Source organism: Furipterus horrens, unplaced genomic scaffold, assembly GCF_987537825.1.
Source record: "Furipterus horrens unplaced genomic scaffold, mFurHor1.1.pri manual_scaffold_5, whole genome shotgun sequence".
NCBI lineage: Eukaryota > Metazoa > Chordata > Mammalia > Chiroptera > Furipteridae > Furipterus > Furipterus horrens.
In genome coordinates this window covers 141,871,563-141,884,872 of record NW_028327175.1, presented here as the reverse complement: position 1 = coordinate 141,884,872, position 13,310 = coordinate 141,871,563, and the positions used below count along the sequence as shown (strand labels likewise).

At 41.0% G+C, this 13,310-nt stretch overlaps 1 protein-coding gene across 3 annotated transcripts in view; it reads left to right on the top strand.

Annotated features, from left to right (window-relative positions):
- The window catches only part of FAS (Fas cell surface death receptor), a 33,976-nt gene extending 26,182 nt beyond the window's left edge, over positions 1-7,794 (top strand). For all 3 annotated transcript variants that reach the window (XM_090277999.1, XM_090277998.1, XM_090278000.1), the window contains 6 exons: positions 871-979; positions 4,227-4,285; positions 4,433-4,501; positions 5,667-5,725; positions 6,683-6,707; positions 7,447-7,794. In XM_090277999.1, coding sequence (XP_090134125.1) covers positions 871-979; positions 4,227-4,285; positions 4,433-4,501; positions 5,667-5,725; positions 6,683-6,707; positions 7,447-7,784 — 659 coding nt within the window. In that variant the 3' untranslated portion in view covers positions 7,785-7,794. The remainder of the gene's footprint in view (positions 1-870; positions 980-4,226; positions 4,286-4,432; positions 4,502-5,666; positions 5,726-6,682; positions 6,708-7,446) is intronic.
- Positions 7,795-13,310: the final 5,516 nt, after the last annotated feature.

Sequence of the window (13,310 nt, the reverse complement as noted above, 5' to 3'; positions counted from 1 at the left end):
CAGGACTTTGCTGGTCCCAGCGCCTATTGCAGGGGGCAGTTTCTAAGCAGAGCCCAGCTAATGAGCTGGTTTGCAGCTGCCCCTTTTGTGTGCAGTGCAACAGTGGCGCTGGGCTGGGTGGCCCAGCAACTCCTTTTGAGAGTGTGGGCAAGCTTTTTGCCCTCTTTTCACGCTGCTCCCACACTCCCTTCCCTGTTCATGCTATCTGAAATCCACACTCACTCACTCCTCTCCGTGTTTGTACTCCAAGTTTTCCCGCAATGGGAGCAAGCAGACAACACTGCTACCTACTCCACTGCCTTCTTCCTGATTCAAGGCCCTGAATTTTAATGAATATCCCAATCTATTCTGATGGCCCCAGATTAAAATCTAACAGAAGTATTCCCAGTTTTGTTTGACATTAAGAAACCTCTGGACATATGCTTTTCTTGTCTCTAGTCAAGTTCTAAAGCAATGTTTCTCAATTACGGCAGTGCATTGGAATCACATAGGGAGCTGTGAAAAGTGCCAACATTCAGGTCTCACCTTAGATAGACCAACAAAATCAGAATCTCTGAGCGAGAGCTTTGGCAGGACCACAAGCCACACTTTGAGTAGCCAGGCTTTAGACTAGAACAGGGGAGCTACTTAAGCAAAGGTGGGATTTCTTGGTTGCTGGATTAAAACTCTGCTGAATGATTTTACCCATTTCAACCTGACCTGAGGTTGCCTGTTTTGCATTTAAATACTAGTTGTATTACAAAAGGCACCATGGTGGGACTGCTCATGTAAGTGGTGGATCTCAAAAGTTTCCACAACTCCTGCCCATTATTTTCATAGTGCATTTATAACTAGCGGCTGTGACTCATACGCAGCAAATTGGTTTTCTAGGCTTAGAAGTGGAAGAAAACTGTACCAGGATCCAGAATACCAAGTGCAGATGTAAATCAAACTTTTTTTGTGATACTCCTTCATGCGAACACTGTAACCCTTGCAGCACGTAAGTTTTAATTTTCTTCTAATTAAACCACTAGATATACCTTGAGAGATAATGTCTTCCTAGGGGGAAGCAACATGAGCTGAGAGTCAAGAATTTGAGTTCTAGGCTTGCTTTGCCTCAGGACGACTAACCATTTGTTCATTCAGACATCCAGTCTCCAAACAGGTATCGAACCCCTCCTGTGTGCTTGACACTGCTGGTTGCTTAAGCTATCAATGTGAGCAAGACATATTCCTGGAACTCTGTCTTCCTCCTTGAAGACAGATATACGATATTGACCCTGCTTTTTCCAGAGGCTTCAGTTGCCTCATGCAAAGGTAGTTTGTACCCAGCATGGGGGAATTCCCATATTGATCAGTTTCATTTCATTGCCTGTGAAGTATAATTTCTGGACTAGAATTGCTCAGTTGCATTTGGTCTAAGACTGAAATAGATTGAGGCCATCATTGTTATATTTTTCTGTGGTGATGATGGTCATTCTGCTAGCTGTTCCAGGGGCTTGACCTGCAGAAAATGACAGAATTTGTTCTTAATCCTTAAAATCAGGCTAATGATACAATTTGGCTCGTTGAATTGGAATTAGTCAGCTTCCATGGAAAAAACATATCTGGCAATTGCGCAAGTTCCTCTGGGTTGAAGATGGTTTGTCAAGAGATCCGGAACCCTCAAGTAGTGGTCAGAGCGCAGAAGCACAGGACGCAGCCCTTCGCTGCTGCCTTTCTCCCCCGCACTGCTTCTGTTGCACCAGGGCTGTGGCAGGTCCGTGCTCAGAGGGGTCCTGCCTTCAGAGACCAGCTCTTCGGGCCCCTCTCTAGAGCAGGCCTCTTCTCCCACGGGGCTCAGCCCTGAGGTGTAGGACCAAGAGCTTTCTGGCTCCGCAGACCAGCCCCATCTATCTAAGCGCTCCCCTCAGGGTGTCAGCCTCTGCATTGTGTTCTGGGGCAGGTTTTAACACATATTCTTATATATGCTTTTTCTAAAAAGCCAAACTTGGTGCCAGGTTTTATACGTAGGTCACCATAATTTGTATCACATCCCCTGATTCAAGGACGATTTTCTTTAGACTTGTTAATAAATATATATATATATACACATAACCCCTGGCCGGTTTGGCTCAGTGGATTGAGCGTCGGCCTGCGAGCTAAGTGTCGCTGGTTCGATCTTCCAGTCAGGGCACATCAGAGAAGGAAAACTCTGACTCCAAAAAAAATAAAAAAACCTCCGCTGCCTTGCGGCATACCTCTTCAGGGGAAAGGCTAAGGGAGTAAACCCCGACAGAAAATCCGGAGCCGGAGTCCCTAAGGCGATTTGACGTTGTAGTCAACACCGGCAACTCCTGCGGCGCACCTGAACCCAAGCTGTATTGACTCCGTCTTTCCCTTGGACCCTTCAGCTGCGAAGAGAGGGGGGGTCTGCTGCATGGGCAACAGCAGACCCTCCATATCACCCTGCCCAGGCTCTGTAGCTTCAGCTTCACTGGAGAGGACACTCCAGCGTCATCGCAAGATGTCGATTCAACACGGGAGGAGACAGATACCGTGTCACTCCCGAGTCGGACTGCACAGCCATTCTCGGCGGTGCAGATAGACTCTTAAGAAGCTACACCATCGTCTCTTGAGACGGACGGCTGCCGACGGATACACATATATATGTGTATATATATGTGTATATATATATATATATATATATATACATATATATATATGTGTGTGTGTGTGTGTGTGTATGTGTGCGTGTGTATATATATATATATATACACACGCACACATATATATAACAGGCAGAGAGAGCCAAAAAACCTGTGGTTTTTGAGTCAAGGCCATGTGGCAAGCATCAGGAGAGACCAGTGCCTAGGGTGTTATGAGTTATATAGATCCTTTCAACCCTGCCCCAGGGAGATGCAGTGAAGATATGAAACATGGCTTGAGTCTTGACGGAAGATGTACGTAGATCAAAGGACACTTCAGGCACAGAAACAGCAGCTGCAGAGGGATAGAGAAGCTCCAGAGAACAGGGTACCTGTCTGGAGGTGGGAAAAATAGCAAAGGAGCCAGGACCAGATCATGAAGGACCTTGTCTTTCATGCTAAAGAGCTTGGTTTTGACCCAAAGTTAGAAAGCCCAGTTGTGCTCCTCACTTTTCTTCTGATTAATTCAGTGAGTTTGAGCAGATCACTTAACCTCTCTGAGCTTCAGTTTCCTCACGTGTTAGGACGCAAATAATTGTCCCTTGTTTTATTGGTCTCATTTCTGTGAAGATCAGATTGGGTAATATGTATTATAAAAATAGCTATTGCTTTAAGACATTGTTTTGCATACATATAAGTATAATTAAGATTATATCAATGTGTCTCTCCATAAACTTGTAATTTAGCTTAAGAAACATTTAGGAGTTGACCTAGTAGGCTTGAAAAGTAGGGACATCATGCCCTGATGTCCCCTACTTACTGGTATATGCACTTAACCTAGCCTCTCCTTTCTAGTCCCAAGTGTCTGAGACAGCCCTCATGATGAGAGAAGAATAAGTAGGTATTGGGGGTGGGGAGGGACTAATTAAGTCAAATCATAACAATAATAGTAATTCTAAATATTTCATAATCTTGATTTAATTTTCTTTTCACTGTCATAACCTCTTCAAGAAGGTGAGAAAACAGGCTCATGGTGGTTGATTGACTTGCTCAAGCTCACCTAGTTAGATAATGGGCAGAACCAAGCTCTAATTCAGAGTCTGACTATCAGTGTTTGACTGTCTGAAGAAAGCCCACAGGAACCAGTATCTTACTCACCACTTGATGTTAAAGGGGGAAACCTCTACAGGCCAGCTGAGTAGGCTCCCTTGGTAGCATCATGGGCATTGGCTATTGTCTGGCCATTTTATTCTATGAAACTACTTTAAAATTGCTTTTGTAGTTTATGATTGTCTCCTAGTATTTTTAAGAGCACAGTTTATTACAAGTTTTAAGTTTAGGTTAGGGTCTATTTTCATCCCTTTTCTTATACATGAATACTTTATTACCTTCCTTTAACTCTGGGTATTTTGAAGCATAGTCATTCTTCCTTCATCCAAACATCCAAATTATGTTATAAATTTTTACCAGCTTTTGATGCTAATTTAGGAATATTTGAGGGAATATGTTTGATGGAGATGCAAAAATGAGTATAATGGCCCCTTATTTATACTGTGTCATTGAAAATGATCAAGGAATCAGTCCACCAGGCTTTTTTAATTTCTTCTCTATTTTTTCCAGGTGTGAATATGGAGTCGAGGAGAAATGCACACCAACCAACAACACCAGATGTAAAAAAGGTTGGTATTATGAGTATGTTCTCCTTTCTCCTATTCCCATAGTAAAATATGAAGAAAATCCAATCCCCTTTGATTCTCTGTGAGTACCTTGTTTAATCTTAAAGACTGCTTATTTTCATGTAAAATGTCCAATGTTCCAATCTACAGGATCTACATCTCCCTTACTGTGGTTGCTCATCCTCCTGGTGATTCCAATATGTGGAGTAATATTTTGGAGTAAGTTCTCACTTTGTTCAAATTGTACATTGAAATAACTTGTTCAAAGAATTCCTCTGTCTCCTACCTATAAAAAAGCTTCTACCAGGCAGGTACTAGCTCTGTTTTATTTTTAATTCTTCCCACTAAATACACTCATGAGAGCTGATATGAATAGATTATATTATCCCTCAGCTACTGTTTTTGAGCAGCCATTTGGAAGCACTGAGTGGGTATTCCCATCCTCCCTATGTTTTCATCCAGGCAGCAGCCAAATTTTCCAAGAATCATAAGTAATCCTTCACTGTTCATTGAGATTGCATCCAGAGAACACAAGAAGGGCCTTCCTGGGAAAGGCATTGGAGAGGATAGTTGATAAATTCATCCCTCTCTGTGCCTCCTTACCCTTGTTCAAACTCCATGGTTTTTTATTATTTGTCCACCATAATTTAAAATACTGTGCAATACACTTTATGCAAGGGCAACCTAGTAAAATCTGCAGATAAGCCAAAATTGGGTATAATCAAAATTACTCCAGAAATATCCCTATAAATTATTCCTAAAACTCAGGGTGGTATAACTTTCAATCACTGAAGCATTCCATTTCCTCCTGTTTCTGCAGTTCAACTGAAGATAAAGAAGTTGCCTTGCCTTTAGAGGCTGTTCAGCTAAAAATACATACTCTGTGTCTAAACACTATAATCATGCTTGCAGACTTACAGATTCCCTTCTTCCATCTCCTACTGACTTCAAGACACATATTCACTGAATGTGTATACTTGAGTTATTTGTGAGTGCATGTACTTGAATTTCTGGGCATTAAATGTCACTCCATGGCAAGTTGATGTCAACTTCCATATTCTGTGTTTCTGTGCCCTGCTGTAGTCATGACATTCAGCTCCAAGTCAGTGAGAGGTAATGGTGATGCCATACAATAAGTCAAAAGCCAGCTTTAGGCTAGACCAGTGGGAGGTAATTGGATGTCTCACTTTAGATGTGATGTATCTCTAGAATACTTGACTTGATAGAACGGGATTGTCCAAAATCAGGGCAATGCTGTCTCTTGGGGTGTTAGGTCACTTTAAGTGTCAATGAACTTCTTCTTTCTCACACTTCTCTAGTGGGAGGGTAGTGCTTCCTACAAGGCTGAGATCTGGGTCTGATAGAAATTTCTTTGATCTTTCAGAGGTGAAGAAACACTACCAGAATAAGAATGGTCAGCATGAATCTGTACCTCAAAGAACTGTAAGTGTTGAAACGTGCATGAGCTTTCTTAAAAACATAAAGCCTTAAATCCCATTATAAAAGTACAACTCAACTTTCTCCAGCCACTTGTTGCCATAGCTCTTGCCTTATTTTCTTTCTTTTTTTCCAGCATGTATCAAAGCATGTCAAATAGCAAAAGTTACACAGGGAAGAAAAACCAGATCACTTCACGAATAATATTTTCTTATTTGGGGCTAGGGCTCAGTGGGAGTTAGGGTTCTTTAAACCCATATAGAACAAAATAATTTTAATTTAAACCATTTTCTCATGCCAAAAATAAGAATAGTTACAGTAAAGAGAGTTTTAGAGTGATTATGTTTATTATGTTTGTTTTTACAAGTCTATATAAAACATAATTGTAAGAACAGAGTCGCTCAGAGAACCATTAAGACACAGCAAGCAGAAAAAAAAGAAGTTTACTGAGGGAATTAGCAAGCAGGGAGGAAGCCATGCTGTGAATGGCCTGACTCCAGCCTCCTAGGGAAGGAGGGGCTGTTTTATAAGGGGAAGAAAAGAAGAAGCTATTGAATTCAGTTGTTTATCTTGCACCTGTGAGCCTGAGGGCTGATCAAGGCCAAACGGAGGAGTTCGGGTTGATGCACCCCACTATCATGGGAAATTCGCAGGCAGCTGCAAGCAGGTGGGGGGAGGGGGGACGGCATGGGAACAGAGGCTGTCAATAATCTCAGCACATTCCGTGAACTCCCTAGGTTCTTTAGCTGTGTAAAAAATATCCCTTAGTTTCTAGAACTGCTGAAACCTTTCAGAATACAAATTTGAGTGGGGAAAGTTTCCTTCTTAATCAGTTAGTCCAGCTAATTTTATATATCAAGTAACTAGATTGTACTTCCTTAGGATCAAGGAAGAATTAAAAGATTACATTTAGGCTATTCTAAAAATTTTTTTTCTCTTCCCCACCATATTTTTTCTCCCCAGGATATAACCCCAGTGAATTTAGCAGGTAAGGCTTTTATCATTTTATTTCATAGACATGGCTTCCAAGGGAGTAACAGGCCAATTTTAGGGTAAAATAATGTTGCTAATTTCAGTGACATCTTTTGGGGCCTTGCTATTCCTTAAGCTTACATTTCTTCCTGCTCACCATCAAGGGTTTTTCAGGCAGTTTGTTTAAATTTATAACTAATATTCCTAGTTAAAAATAAATCAAGTAGCAATAAGATATTAAATTCTGAGGCTTAGGAAAATTTTTCTTTGCAAACATTTAGGTGTATTCTGAAACTCCTGCCTAAATTGACTTAAAGGTTAATCTGAATTGTAGACTCAGATGTTATTGGTGTATTCCAGCTCTGTAACAACGCTTATGATTACTCAGTTCTCTTTTCTGAGCTATGATTCAGAGATAAGATGATCATAAACTCTTTGTCTGCCTGTTAGTTTTGTAGGTCATTGAACATCAGATCCATAGGGGATGTTAGAGGTGACCTTTTCCAATCTTTTTTAGATGAGGAAAGAAGATACAGAGGTGTTATGTTTCTTGCTCAGGTCCTAGAGCAAATTACTGGAGATATAGGAGGAGCTGAGATTAGAAGGCAAGATTGTTTACATTTTTGTGTTTCTTTAGATCTCTAGGACTAACCTGTATTCTTAAGTACTATAAGAGGAGAAATAAACATGGTTTTCAGTCATGGCAATTTTATTTAGAAGAACAAGTTTTCAGAGACTATCCTCTTTTTTTTCAGATATTGACTTAGATGACTATATTATCCCTATTGCTGAGCAAATGACAATAAATCAAGTTAGAGACTTTGTTCGAAAGAATGGCATCAATGAAGCCAGAATAGATGAAATCAAGAATGACTATTTCCAAGATACAGCTGAACAGAAGGTCCAGCTGCTCCGTACCTGGTATCAACGTCATGGGAAAAAAGATGCGTATTTCACTTTGATTAAAAGTTTGAGAGCAGCTAATTTTTGTGCTCTTGCAGAGAAAATTCAAGAAATAGTCCAAAAGGACATTACTGATAAACATGAAAATGCTAATTCCAACAATGAAAATGAAAGCCAAAGCTTGGTCTAAAGTGAAAAACAACTTAGTTCTGAGTATAGACAATCAATAGAAAGAAAAATTAGTGTTTGAGTATGGTTTTAATAGGCAGAGACTGCAAATATTACTTGACTTTTTACTGGGTATGTTTTTATCAGAACATGGTGGCAGCTGGATCACCCAGCCAGACTTTTGACATATGCAAGTAAACCATATGCAAATTAAGCTGGTCCCAGCTTTTCCCATAAGAAATAAAAATGGACTTTGCTCATTCCCAGAAGAAATGTTGATGGACTAGCACAACATATTGACTGGGGAAAAGCTGGGAGATGTAAATAACCTGTTGAATGTGTTGATGGGTAAAATTCACCCTAACTGAAATGTATGTTTGGAAAGGGGTGGAGATGGTGGCACCTGCAGGCGCATAGGCAGGGGACTTCTACAGGTCCTCAAGGTGGACTAGGAGTCTCTTCTTGTCCTTCCTTTTGCCTACCCCCTTCCCTCTTCCCCCTTTCTCTTTCCTCCTTCCCTTGCTTCTACGGACCCTTGAGATTGGACCGGGAGTTTCCATCTTAATTCTAACTCCTTTCTCTCCCTTCCCTCAATAAACCTGATGTAAAATCTTAGACTGATCTCTGGGTGATTTCTTGGAGCAAAGGCAGCCTGACAGGTTTTTCCTTCATTTATTAGATGTGTAGAGCTAATATATTTACGGGTTTAGAGGAACTCCTGTTATAGAAATAGGGGAGTCCAAAAAAACCCAGAGCTTGCAGGGTGGGGGATGGGGAGAAGGAAGCAGCTTTCAGAATGCCTCCACATTCCTGAGGCTGGTGGATAGTGTCTTTCTTATGCAAAATGGCTGTAATGCATCCAGGGTCTCAGGTAGATGGGAGGGGACTTGGACCAGGGGATGGTATGGAAAAGGCACACAGAGCTGCGAGAGGTTCTGTGAATGGTCAGAACTGAGTGCCACACCCCCTGCATCAGAGGACGGAGTCAGGGATTTAAAAATGGGCGGCAGACATTTTAACCAGGCTGACTGTTCGGATATAACTGGGGACGGGCTGACCATGTGAATTTAGGGACAGGCTGACCATGTGGATTTAACTGGGGACAGGCTGACCATGTGGATTTAACGGGATCTGACGATGCAGTTTTAAAGAAGGGACATACCTTGCTGCTTTGAAAAGGAACAGACTGACCATGTGGATTACAAAGGACTAACTATGCAGTTTACAAGGAGGCTGAGAATCCATGAGGTTCTGGATTAAAAGCTGGTGGACACCATAACACAGACTTGAATGATTGGCAGCTACTGGTAAAGCTGAACGGTGTTTAGAAAGCAGGGAAACAGTATCTCTAACTTTTCTAAAACTAGCCTGGTTTGGTAGGGGGAGGCAAGGATATGTGTTTATGGGTGTTTTAAGGAACATAAGACTTAACAGCAGAAATCGCAAATAATTAGATCTATGTAACTATTTAAATAAACAATTCTTTTTCTTTTCACTAAACTCTGGTATTGAAAGTTATAATTCTGGTGGCGGGCAATCGGGCCCCTAACTAAAGAGCCCGTGGGTTCTGTTTAAATTGGAGCAGCCCAGGGGTTCTGTAACGCTCTCATGTTTCTGTCTTCAGGGATGCTTAAAATCTACACAGACATGGTTAAGAATGAATGCAGAGGCATGTTAAGTATGCAAATAGGAGTGTTTACTAAGACAAAAGACTGGGATCGTGCTCTAGTATCTAATGTATCATATGTTCTGTAGATATGAGTGTAATTACTGTACATGAAAACAAAGATCTGTCCACAGGCTGACCCCATCTGTGAATCAATAAAAGCTATGACCTCTTGATGCAATGTCACAATTACTGGATAGGCAACTTTGCCTCTAAACTACCTCCCCAGCCCTGGGATGATTCTGGAGATTTTACTATATTTGTAAACTTTGTTTGCAGCTCTGAGCATATTCAGGGAAATTTACATATACCTCTAATTGCAGAATTTAAATAAGGCTCTACTTCAAAGGTTTTTGCATAAATTATTGGCATTTCATTGTGAACTAGTTTAGTTTTGAATTCACATGGAAAGTGCAGACTAAATTATCATGCTTGAAATTTTATAGTTGTGTGTCATTTTACTGGATCAAAATAATCAACTCCTTTCTCAGGTGCCAAAACATTTCGCTCAGGGAAGTATTCCTGGAACATTGCCACCTCTCTAATCTTTCCCTTGATGTGCATTTTCATAGCCTCTACTTCTCAAACCTGAAAGCCACTATCTATGAAACACAGAGAGCCACTCACATCTATTGCTGCTCTAGAAACTTCCCTCCTGGTTTGGAGAGACTCACTGCTCTTCCAGAGGTAGTTTTGCAGCGTATCACGAATCTATGTCCATTACCAAAGCTGATAAGGAAGATTCTTATTTTGTCCTGTCCCCCACAAAATGTTCAGTAACTCCCCATATTTCTCTTGCTACAAATGCAGTGTATGCATAGCAAAGGTGAGATCATCAGCAGGCTTTAGGACTTGTTATTTCTTGCAGCTTCTTAGATAAACCAGCCTCTCTCCACACTACCACTCGCTTACTTTTAAACACTTCAGAAAGTGTGTGTTAATTTTAATAAATACTATTTATATATATATAGATGTAAACTGAAGACAGTTTTAAATTGAAACAGGTACTTAGAACTATCTAAAGAGCTTCCATTGATGGAAGGTTTTTTCCCCTTATGTTTGGAAATATAAAATATAGGTAAAAATATTTAATTAAAATCATGTTTTTGATATTTCTGGTTATCCTTTTGTTGTTGCTGTTGTTGTGTTGTTAGGCCCTTGTTTGTCTGTTTGTTTTCATTTTCTCTAAAGGTAACCTGTTTATGAATCCAATACTTTCTTTGGTCTCTCAGAGGGTATTTCCCTTTTAGCTCCTTTAGTGGTTAAATAATTCCCTTCACAGGCCATTACTGCCAAGAAAACTACTCCCAAACAATATATTATTACTTATTGTGAGGATTTATTATGAAAGGATTGTATGTCAGGCACTGGAAATGTTGATAAGAAAGTCAATATTTCAAAACGTAGGTTTTATTCATAAGAAAGCTAAATAGGGATTTTGAAATATTCTTTCCTGAATACTTTTAATTGTAGCTACTTGGTGACCACTGGATTATCTCTCTGTTTTAAAATGTAGTTTTAATAATATATTTTATGTAACCCACTATTTCCAATGTATTATCATTTTCACATGTAATCAATGTAATCAATGTAAAACTATTAATGAGATAGTTGACTTTTTTTTTCATACTAAAGTCTTCTACATCTGGTTTGTATTTTATTTTACTTTTAATACAATTTTATTGTTCAATTACAGTTGTCCCAATTATTCCCCTGGCCTCCCCCCGCCCCCACAGTCAATCCCCATCCTGTTGTCCGTGTCCATGGGTCATTTCTGTCTGTCCCTTGACTAGACCTTTTCCCTTCTTTCCCCTGATATCTCCTGCCCCCCTCCTCTCTGGTCACTGTCAGTTTGTTCCTTGTTTCCATGTCTCTGGTTCTAGTTTGCTCATTTGTTTGTTTTGTTCATTAGTTTCCACTTACGGGCGAGATCATATGGCATTTGTCTTTTGCCACCTGGCTTATTTCGCTAAGCGTAATACTTCCATTTTTATCCATGCTGTCGCGAAAGGTAGGAGTTCCTTCTTTCTTTCTGCTACATAGTATTCCATTGTGTAGATGTACCAGTTTTTTGATCCACTCGTCTACTGATGGGCACTTAGGCTGTTTCCAGCACTTGGCTACTATAAATAGCACTGCTGTGAACATAGGGGTGCATAGGTTCTTTTGAAATGGTGTCCCAGGTTTGTAATTCAGTTATACTGAAAAGCACATCTCAGTTTGTACTGGCCACATTTCAAAGGTTCAATAGCTACATGTGGCTAGTGGCTACTGCATTAGGTGGTTCAGGTCTCTACCTTTGTTAGGACAGGTTTAGCAGCCTTGGCTCTATGGTGACTCGTTTAGCTCTGCTGTGAAAGTCCCACACTTCTTGGTCTGTTCAATGAGGTCTCTTCACTCTGGTTACTTAGAGAGCCAACACCTCTCACCCCTATGTTAGCTTTGGGAGTTGTTTTGCCTACAGCACCTGTAGTTCTTTGTCTGGCTCTTGGCATCCTACCTCTGCATCTGCACAGAGTATCCAGTCAGAGGCTCCAGAAAACCTCTGTACAAATTTCTGGAGCTCTTTTTCTGCATAGATTCCTTCTTTTCAGTACTTTTCTTCTGAAAGGGCTGTCAGCCTCTGTTTCCTCAATTTGAACCTCTGCTCCTCCCTCAACAAGATGACAGTGCTCTGCTTAGGTTCCCCTCCTGTGCCAGGGTCTGAAAAGTGACTCTGGGTAGAAAGTCTGAGTGATCATCATAGGGCTACCTCATTAGTTTCTCTCCCCTGAAGGGTCACAGGCTGTGCTACCCATTGTCCTGTTTTCTAGTGGTAGACAGCACTGGTTATTCTTCATGACCAGAAACAGAAGCCCGACTTTGCAAGGTGAAGTCAAGTTAGAGAACGTGCTGTACCCACTCTATGAGTTTCAGTCAATAACTTCGGGTTCCTTTGGGAGGAGGACGGAAGTTGAGAAGGTCCTTGGACTTGGTAATGTGGCTCTTTCCCTCTTTGTGTCACCTGTGCAGGACGACTCTCATGTCAGCAGTCATAGTCATGTTCCCGAGTTTGAGGTTCTTAACTGGTCCTCTTTCTTTACTCTTGCCCCTCCAGTCCATACTCCAAACAGCAGCCACCATGATCTTTCCAAATGGCAAACTATTATTTTGCTTCCCTGCTAAACATCCTCTGTGGTTTATCATTGCTCTTAGAATAGAGTCCATGCTTGGTTAACGAGGCCCCATGAGCCCTGGGGACATGTACCTTCCTAGCCTCCTCTCTCAACGCTTTTCCGTCTCTCAGTCTAAAGCCATGTAAAAACTATTCAATGCTGCTGTCCTGTTCTTCCTTGCCTCTGAGTTTTGTTTTCTTGCTTCTTCCTCCATTTGGCCTCATTACTTCCAATTTATCCCTCAGGCCTCGGCTTTAAATGCCATTTCCTGCGGAACATCACCCTGATGTCTAAACCACACACCTCCAATGTGCTCACGTATCATACCATCTTGTTTATAGTTGTTTGTCTCTCCCTTTCAAGGCCATAAGCCACCTGAGGGTAGAAATCATGATTAACAGAGTAGGTGCTCATTTAATCAGTATTTGTTGAATGACTCAATTAATGAAGGAATAAAGATGTGCACTAGTCATGTGTGTTGGTTTGTGACAGCCTTTTGGTAGAAAATTAGTAGTGAGTGGCTGATCATTCATTATATGGGGAGCCTCATCTTTTTCTTAAAAAATGATCATGTCATTAAATTTATCACATATATCCAAAGCCTTTCAAAATGCTTCCCCTCCCTCTGTGTCATTCCGGCCTTATTTCCCACTGCTTCCTTGATGCCCCACACTCCTTGTTTCTCACACCATCATTCTCAGTCCGAATCCTGTCCTTGACTACTTGC